We start from the raw sequence: 10,092 nt of genomic DNA, 5'->3' as shown, positions 1-10,092 counted from the left end.
TCGAGAAACACCGCACTGGGGCCTGCGGCTCAAAGTCAGCCCGCAGGTGCTGCAACAGCACTGCCCAAGCTCACCAGCCACGCAGCCTCCCAAGGCCCACCCGGCCCTGCAGACTCTGAAGGCGCGGCTGTCCCCGCCATCTGGCAGCCCCCTCAGGCGGACACACGGGGCCCCGGGACGGGCTGGGGGGCGCGTTCCTGAACTGTGTCAATACGTCCGTAATGTCCTCTGTAAAAGAGGCCGCAGGGAAATTAGAATCCTGCATTTCACTTTGGCTTTTCCTGCCTAAATGCCTGCAGAACAAACTTCACCAATATCCCTCACACTTTAGGGAAGTGACAATTGTTTACGACATACAAGATACTATACTATGAAAATGTTACAGAAATAATTACATGGAACAAGTCTTATAAGTACTTAAAGACTTTATTAGACTAACTGAAACCTATGGAAACACAGTTCCATTGAACACATTCTTTATGCACTATACTAAAATATAAAATACAAAACGAATTTAAAGTACTTACATTAAACCAAGTTTTCCTTCGTTTTTTTGTTTAGTTTTCTTTGACACCATAAAAGAAAAAAAGAAAGAAAAGAACAGAAAGAGTACATTAAAAGAAAACTATTAGGTAGAATTTTTTAAAACTTTTACTTTACCTATCTTATTTAATATTTCCAAGACTATTTGGCCATGGAGAATCATACACATCGCACTCAAAGTTGTGTGATCACCAGTCCCCTGAGAGCTAGAGGACCAAACAGAGCACGTCAGGGAGAGGAGGCAGCTGGCAGCGCAGCCCCACACGCCCTCCAGGCCCTGCCGTCCCCAGAGGCCACGGCGAGGACAAGGTGGCGGGAGGATGGGCCCAGGAAACAGCATGGCTGCCGCTCAGTCAAGGCTGCCTGAAGGTCACGGCCACTCGAGCAGGGCTGGGAGGACCTTCAGACAGACGGAGGAGGGAGTTAGGAAGGAGGATGGTCTTCCCCCCGGACGCTCCGGTACTTGGCCATGTCCTCAGGAAATACTTTAGAGAGTTCTTGAATCAACAGGCTTTTAAATTTCTAGGAAGAAAAATACACACGGTCAAGATGTTTTTGCTTGTGACCCATCACCCAAGGTAAAGACGACGCCCCACCACAGCCTCAAACTCAAAAGAGAAACTGGGCTTTCCCCGCACTGTCTGCTCACCTCCCTGGATGCCAGAGCTGCCAAACCGCAGCAGGGAACTGCTTGCAGCTATGCTGCAGGTACATCAGGTACATGGAGAACTACCTGAAAGAGGAATGTTCACTCAAAGACTACTTCTTCCCTCCTGCCTCAAGTGACAAGGAGCCCTCTCGCGCGGAGCCAGCCTCTCAGGTGGAAATGATTAGAGCACGTGTAACAGGAGTCTTCCCGTAATAATTAAGCAATTATTAATTCGAACCACATCAAACCCATTGTGTGCAAACAGCTCTCGATCAAAGCTTTCAGAGCACCTAGAAACCTGTCTTCTCCAAATACGACGCTTCTTGAGCCTTCGTTTCAGCATAACGTTTGTTTTAATCCAATCTTAAAAGCAGCTAAATATCTGCCAGCATCTCAAAACCCTTTCTTATAAGCTGTACAGAAAAGCAGCACTGCGGATATAAACAAAGAGATGGTCCTTACATAGGTCAGGAACACATCCTCAAAGGAGGCTGCATGCCAACCCTACAGAAAGCACTTAAGACAGAACTCGTGCAAGTTTAATCACTCGACCCACCAGGCACACAAACTGCACCGTGAGACGTTCCCAATCTCATGAGAGGAAATGACTCCACGAGGCAACAGAAAGGGGTGCAAACTGAACAAACAGCACGGTCGCTAGTGTCACCGCCGACAGGCCATCTCAAGGCTCAAAAGCAGGGAGGCAAACAGGAGCGCAGGCAGCCGGGAGCACATCGCCCTGCAGCCACGGCCTGTTCTTAAGGGGAAGGGCGGGGCTGCTGCCTGTCGTCCCTGAGCTGGACGACCCAGCTCGCCCGCAGACTGGCCCAAAGGACCCCAGCTGGCTCTCGACCAAAGCGTCATCGTGCCCCAGAGGTGATGCTCAGTTCAAGAGCAACTCAATCTCAAGCTGGCCAAGCAGAAATGAGGCTGGGGGCACCACACTAACCCTCACAGCAAAGCCACCTCCAGGGCAGGCGACCTGAGATCAGCACAGATCCCTGGGGTCCAGGCAGCGTGAGACGGGCCTGTCATGGCAGTCCCGTCACCACCTCTGTGCCGGCCCCTCGCCTCACCAGCACGCCCTCCGCGTGGCCATCCCTGCGAACAGCAGACACCGAGCAGGCACCTGTGCCCCTGGGCAGCAGGGGGAACACAACACTCGTGCCCCTCACATCCTGGAGCTTAGGCTGCAGCAGGGGACACAGGACAGAGACAGAAGGGCCGATCCTTATCAGCCAAGGCTGGTCCGCAAGGCCTCTCGGAGGAGGTGACACGCTGACCAGGGAGGACGTGCAGGAGTCCCAGCAGAGGAGACGGCAGGGGAATGGACAGGAAGGAGACGGGCTGGTGAATTCCAGAAACGCAAACGAGGCCAGTGCTGCCTCGTTGGGGGGGTGGGGCTGGCACCGCCCACCTAAAGGAAAACCACACACACACACACACACACACACACACACACCCCGCCCCCCGCCACACGAGTGTCAATGTAGGTAAGAAAACACTCCATATACCATGTTCAAGATGCAGAGTTTTCTCGATCCCATCAAAACCAAGAAACACTAAGAGTAGGGTCTCTGTGGAGAATAGGGTATACGGTACAAAGGGGTCTGGAGTCGGAAGCTGGAGATGACCACCAGAGAAAGAGATGTCAAGGAGGATTTGGCAATCCTCTAAACCAAAGACCCACAATTACAGAAAAAGGCCGAACAGAAGGACTCAGAAAGCACCAAAGGGCAACCTGGAGATACTAAAATCTTAAAAACAGAAACAAGCACAGTTAGCCAACAACAACAAACGCCACAAAAATTAGCCCAGACTTCCGTAAAAGGGAGGCTAGCCACGTCGCTACGTTTATTATGCTACTACATGGCTTGCTAATATTATTACCTATCATGCATTTCAGAAATCTCAACTGTGTAATGTTGTCCAGTAGCTGACGTTTTACAAAGTCTATTAGCCAAACTTGCTTTGTGAGCATCCCCGATGTTCTGACATTATCTTCTGTTTACAGGAACCTTACCTTCATCGTGTCGATCTTGCCTTTAACTTGCTCATTTTTAGCCAGAGCCCTCTCCAGGCACTCTTTGGTATAGAGTTGGGGATTTCGACCTTGATCTATGTATCTGGAAACATGAAACACCTCAATGAACATTCATGGCTGATACCTCCTCTCACAGTTTTCTTATGGGGCAAAAACAAAGGCAGCGATCTGTAACCTCACATGGCCCTGTTTAGAAGCGGCTGTGGCCAGGAACCAGGTGAATTAGGATTCCTTCGTTGATACAAGTACAGATGACTTGCACTCACATTACTTCTAATAATATGAACGACTCATGAAATCAAGTAACGATCACTGATAAACCAAGCAAGCTTCACAGCCACACCAGTTCACATTTTTAGCACCCGTGTTTTTCGAAAGGTTTCATGGCCAACCACACCTTTTTATCCTCACAACCACCTGTAAGGTCAGGCAGCTCTTGACAAGAGAGAACTAAGCGTGGGCCAGAGCTTCAGGCCTGAGCAACACAGGGAGCCCACCGAGATGCAACCCAGCAGGCCCACCCCGTCCTCTGTAGAGGAGCCTCGGGGCTGCAGGATCGGGGAGGGCAAAGCAGCGAGCACGAGAGCACCGGCTTTGCCTGTCCTGAGACTAGTTTACCAACTGGAGAGAGGGGGGAATGATACACTACTTTCCTAAAAATACCTCCGTGACTTAAATTTAAGAGACGGATTCTCTCCAATTATTTCTTAGCAGTATAACACTGTTCCGTGAAATCATCAACACGTGTCCCCAAAACGTCTTCACCGTCCCAAAGATTTCACTAAGTGTACCGCCTAGATGAATCTCCACATTTTACCTGCGGAGGCCACCTGCCTACTTCTGCACCTTGAAGACCTTCGCATCCTCCGGCTAAACTGAATGACTCGTTACAAAGAAACAAAAACCACCACCACTATACTAAGTCTGATTTATGCATTTTTATGCTTCAGTTAAAAAAAATTGTCACTTCAGATTAAAGACACTGTTAGGTTGCTGTTAATGGCATAAAAACTGGCTTTTAATTATGACAGATAAATACTAATAAATCAAAAGTCCTAGAAATCCCATTTTATTGTGATGTATTTGAAACGATGGAATGAAAAAAGCAACATTCTGGTTAAATCCTAAGCAAAATCCATCCACTTCTGGGGAAAAAAAAAAAACCCAACAGGCCCACAGGTCCTAAATAAACAACCCCTTTTGACATTGATGTCCTTTGGATCAGGCTCTCCTTTGAAGACTCGAGGGTTGACTCCCACTTCTGCCAACTCGCCAACCCCAAGCACCGGGCAGAAGGGCCGAGGTTGACGTTGGTGTCTCTGCTCCAGACGCAGTCGGCGTGCCTGAGAACAGGCCTGGAGACCCTTCTACGTCGGCACAGGCTGACCGACAGCTCGGATCTGCTGCCTGCTGGGCGCTGAGAGGCCAGCCCATCCCAAGTCCCCACGTGGGTCTCCGCTGTCCCTGCACCCACCGGCTCTGGCTGTGCTGGCCAAGGCCTCGCTGCCCCCGCCTCTTCAGCGGTCTTCCCCATCTGTCTTCCTCTCATTTGCTCCACTTCAGAAGCCAGGACTAGTTCCTTGGCATCTGTCAATATACTCATCCCACACACTCGTGACCACAATGGCTCTAATGAGGACACTTAAGGAAGGGAAATCAGCCTCCACCTTGCCACACTTCACGAGCAGGAGTCTAGAGCTGCAACACACGCACAAGACACACCTTCGCGCCCACCTGGGAACACGTGACACCTTGGCCAGCAGGTGAGGACAGAGCTGAGACTGGGAAAACTGCAGCCTACGTGTCCTGACCTGGTGGCCAGCTGCCGAGCTGTGCTGTAACTGGGACTTTCATCTCTGACCTTTGGGGATGTAAAAAGGTAACTTTTCCTTTTACTGTTCAAGGAACTCTAGTGATTTACATTTGCAGTTTTACTGCAAAAAGCCCCAGAATACTCTTGCTGTTCCAAGCCAGCTCCGGGAGGGAAGCTGCTTGGCCCAGAGAATTGGCCCTGGTCAACACAAGTCCAGGATTTGAAACTAAAAATAGAGCTGTCATGTGATCCAGCAATCCCACTCCTGGGCATACACACAGACAAAACTATAATTCAAAAAGATACACGCACCCCTATGTTCACAGCAACACTATTTACAACAGCCAAGACACGGAAATAACCTAAGTGTCCATCCACAAATGAATGTATAAAGAAGATGTGGTGTGTATATATACACAATGGAATACTACTCAGCCATAAAAAAGAATGAAATAATGCCATTTACAGCAACATGGATGGACCTACAGATTGTCATACTAAGTGAAGTCAGAAAGACGAATATCACAAGCTATCACTTATATGTGCAATCTAAAACACGACACAAATGAACATATCTATGAAATAGAAACAGACTCACAGACATAGAGAACAGATTTGTGGTTGCCAAGGGGAATGGGGGTGGGAGAGGGATGGAGTGAGATTTTGGGGTTAGGAGACGCTAATACAGGATGGATCAAAAAGGTCCTACTGTGTAGCACAGGGAACTATATTCAATATCCTGTGAGAAACCATAATGGAAAAGAATATGGAAAAGAATATATATATGTATAGCTGAATCACTTTGCCGTACAGCAGAAATTAACACAACATTGTAAATCAACTATACTTCAATAAAATTTTTGTTAAAAGTCCAGAATTTTAGTCTCAGCTCTGACACTGACTAGCTAAACAGCCACTACAGTTACTTACTGGTTCTTTCACCTGTGAAATCAGTGTGATAAAACCTGGATGGATAAAACCTCAAGAGTTTATTTCCTAGAGGCATTCTCTAGGCCAGGACTGTGCCCAGATGCAGGTAACTCTCTTGCAGAAAACGGTAAAAAGACTTACCAAACATACCCGGCCTAAGAACTTTTTTTTTCAACAGAGCAGATATTATCATCTCCTAGAACCAGCACTGCCAGGGCAGTCTGGGGGATACCAGACCAAATTCGTACTTCTTGGGTTGTTTCTGGCTTTAATTTTTTTTAATTTATAATATAGCTGCAAAAGAATTTTTCCTTCTCAAGAAAAAAAAAAGGAATTCATGTGGTTGTCCTTTTATATAAGCAAGATTTTAAGAGCCTAGGATGTTCTTCACATATTTAAAAAGGCTTTATTCACATGTAACTCTTTTTAAACAATACAATACTGAGTTCTTTTAATTAATTTATTTATTTTTGGCTGCGTTGGTCTTCGTTGCTGCGCACGGGCTTTCTCCAGTTGCGGCGAACGGGGGCTACTGTTCGTTGCGGTGCTCGGGGTTCTCATTGTGGTGGCTTCTCTCGTTGCGGAGCATGGGCTCTAGGCATATGGGCTCAGTAGTTGTGGCATGTGGGCTCTAGAGCGCAGGCTCAGTAGCTGTGGCGCACGGGCTCCAGAGCGCAGGCTCAGTAGTTGTGGCTCACGGGCTCTAGAGCGCAGGCTCAGTAGTTGTGGCGCACGGGCTTAGGTTGCTCCGCGGCATGTGGCATCTTCCCGGACCAGGGCTCGAACCTGTGTCCCCTGCCTTGGCAGGTGGATTCTCAGCCACTGCACCACCAGGTAAGTCCCTGAGGATTTTTTTTTTTTTAATGGTTTAATCCCATTAGAACATAAGCTCCACGACGGCGGGGATTTTTGTCTGTTTTCTTCCCTAGCATATACAAAACACCCAGACCATGCCTGCCATATAGCAGACACTTATATACTGGTAGTTGAAGAAATGAATACAGCAAAACTAAACAATAATTAGAATATCAAGAACGCTACTTACTCAAAAACTTCTAAAGGGACAGTAATATCATGAAGTTGCTGTCTGCACTTATCGATATCCTGTAAGCCAGTAACAATAAAATTCCTGAGGGAAAAAGCAAAATTGGGACGTTAGGTTAATTGGGACGACGGCACTGAGCACCACCCACACCTGGGCGACCAGGGATCCACACGCGTGTTCCTTGCACAAGCACAGGTTACACGTGGCTCTCAGTTCTTTGGTTAGCTACAGAATTCCTAGGAAAGCTTTGGCGTTATATCATATGCTCACCTATCTCCCGATTGTCTTTTCAAACAAGGAATTGCCAATACTGGGGGGCAGGAACCAATAGGAATAAGGGCAGGAGCCTTTGAGAATCTGATGAAAAATACGAGCCTTCTCTCAAAAACATTCACCCTGAGGTGGTGGGGATTTTGTGTGCGGTGTCAGACAACGCCCGGGGTGGGCGACTCCAGTTCAAGCATCCATCCTCAAAGCCTGGGGGAAAGCAAGCCGCGGCTGCCTAGTCTAACTTCAGCTCCCCGCGGGAGCCTTCCTAGATCAGCCGGCTAGTCCCGCAGCACCGGGTACGCAAGGCGGGCTTGCAAACAGGTTGGTGCTTGTGCCCTCCGTACAGCTGTGAGCCCTTCTCCGGAGCATCCGATTTGTATCTGCCTTTTGTTTACCCTAGGGCCGGGCCCCGCCGCCAGCACAAGGCTGCTGCCCCAAAAATCACTTCATAAACGTTCTGTGGCCCGTCGCACCCCACCACCGCCCACCATCATCCGATTCCTCCCTTGGGGCCTAGCCATCAAGCGGTTTCGGAGCCCTCACCTTCCCGGGGCCCGTTTCACCGCACTGCCGCGTGAAGCCCGCCTCCCCTCGGGGGGCAGGGGCGGAACCCCCCGCCGAAGGGGAGAGAGTCCTACGTGCGTGGGGTAAGACTCAGATTCAGAAGCACACCTCCCCCTGACAGCCCCAGGAACGGAGACTGATAACGTGTCCAAACGCGGCCCCAAGACAAGGTCCCAGCGCGGCAAAGCGGGAAGGAGGCGGGCCTGCAACAGGCGGGAGCGGCCAGCCCGCCTGCGCACAGCCTGGACCGGGAGGGCCCGGGAGGGCCCGGCCCCGAACAGGGCGGGGAGAGGCGGCGGCTCTCAGACGGCTCCAGGCTCCCCATCCCGGCTCCCAGGCCGACAGACGCCACCCCGCTGGCGCCGGGGACACGCCGGCGGACTCGGCCGCCACTCACAGCTTCTGGTTGAGCCCGGCCTGGCTGCTGGGCTGGAAGTCGCTGACGATGATGCCGAGCTGCCGGATGTTCTCCACGAACTTCTCCAGGTGCTCCTCCAGGTGGTCGAACTTCTCGGCCATCGCCCGGCCGTCCGCACCGCCGCGGGCTCCCTTCCGTCCCGGCGCCTCTGGCTTCCGCCGGGGCCCGCCACCACTTCCGTTTCCTCTGGGGGCTGGTGGGCGGGGCCTGGATGGTGGGGCGGGGCGGAGCGGGGCGACGCGGGGCGGGGCGGTGTCTGGGGCGGGGCCTGGATCGGGGGCGGGGTTTGAGCGTGGGGAGAGGAGGAAGTCAGCTCAGCCTGGCCCCAGCAGCTCTAAGCGGCCCAGGTGAGCGGGGCACGCCAGGTGTTGGTCCTCAGGACTCGCACGCGTGCTCCGAGGGCCACAAAGAGCCCGCGATGGGGACCTGTGGGATCCCGCTCTGCCTTCACTGGCCCTAGGCAAGTTCCCGAGCCTCTGAGCCCGTCCATAAAATCAGGATAATGAGACCCGACAGCTACATGAGGTTAGTTAGAGGAGATAACGCCGGTAAGGCTGAAGCACAGCGGGCAGTACTTGGAAAGAGTAGCTTGACCCATGATGAAAATGACTTTTTTTCCCCGAGTATTCAAATTACAGGTACTTATGATAATTAATTGCAACAATAAAGAAAAAAATGTAATGAAGAAAGGGGAAAAGACACCTGATATCCTGCCCCGTGACATGAGCCATCTTTAAGATCTTGGAGACCTTCCCTTCCTCTGCTTCTTTACAGGCAGGTACAACGGCTTGCGGACAAAGGGCTTGGTCAGCTTCTTACTCCACACCAGCGAGCCGCTGTGCAGGGTCCAGCAAGCTTCCTACCTGCTCCTCCGGAAGCTGGCCTCTCCCTTTTGGAGCCACTCAGCCTTTGCCCTGACCCTGAAAGGCAGCTCAAGCTGGGCTTCAGACCCATCACTTTTCCAGTAGTGATTTGCCATCCCCAAAGGGGTGAATTAGCAGCAAGGACAACAACACACGGTGACCTTAGGTCTAGTGTCCCAACTGAGGCTTCTAGTGCTAACTGCTGCCACCTCCCCCCAGAGGTCTCGGTGCCCTGCATGTGCCATATAAGGCAACGTCTTCACAAATACCCACGTACCTGAAAACCCTAAAGTTTGCATGAAGGGCCCAATAAGGACAGTCTCCTTGCCCCTCAGTCGGAATCCTTGAGGTCAGCTCTGGCACCCCGACTTCTTTCTTCTGGTATGTATTTAGCACCCACCAACTCTAACTCTTCCTTCTAACCATCTCCCCTCAGCTCTTCCTTCCCTAATTCCAGCCACCTTCCTAGGTCAGGTCCCCGGCCCCTCGTGGCAACTCTAATAAAACAGTGCCCTGTGGGGTTTCCCTATCTGCGAAGAATAACCTCCCCTACTTCACAGAGCTTTTTGTAAACTGCTGTTCATTGATCTTACTAAAATTCCATTTTGACCACTCTTGTGCTTAAGAAACGTTTACGCCCATTCTTCTAGGAGTAACTGACGTTTGCTCCTGCAGTAGCCTGCCTGGATCCCTCAAGCCACTGTAATTTCCTTTTCTACTGAATATCATAGTATCCAGCATTCAGCCTTTTCAGTTCCTAGAGACTTAGGCAAAATGAGGAAGCCCCTTTTCTTGATGATCTCCAAAGCCTCTCCCAACTGCAGCCAGAAATGGGAACCCAGAGCAGGTACGTGATTTGTCAGACTTACTGAATCAGGAACTCCAGTTGATGTGGTGGGCTGAAGTGACGGGGAAAGCCTCTGTTCTGCTCTGAATACACAGACATGTTAGAT

The 10,092-nt window shown here is 50.7% G+C and overlaps 1 protein-coding gene across 1 annotated transcript; it reads right to left on the bottom strand.

The window, feature by feature from the left end:
- Positions 1-407: 407 nt before the first annotated feature.
- Positions 408-8,413, bottom strand: MED10 (mediator complex subunit 10). Its single transcript, XM_079701847.1, has 4 exons — positions 8,256-8,413; positions 7,025-7,108; positions 3,216-3,318; positions 408-1,065 (listed from the first exon to the last, which is right to left on the bottom strand). The coding sequence occupies exons 1-4, from the start codon at positions 8,375-8,377 to the stop codon at positions 967-969; spliced, it is 408 nt and encodes a 135-aa protein (XP_079557973.1). The 5' UTR covers positions 8,378-8,413; the 3' UTR covers positions 408-966.
- Between the last annotated feature and the right edge of the window lie 1,679 nt (positions 8,414-10,092).

The sequence above is a fragment of the Hyperoodon ampullatus genome (assembly GCF_949752795.1).
Source record: "Hyperoodon ampullatus genome assembly, chromosome: 4".
Lineage (NCBI taxonomy): Eukaryota > Metazoa > Chordata > Mammalia > Artiodactyla > Ziphiidae > Hyperoodon > Hyperoodon ampullatus.
Note: the sequence above shows the minus strand (reverse complement) of the source record. Positions and strands in the feature narration are given on the sequence as shown.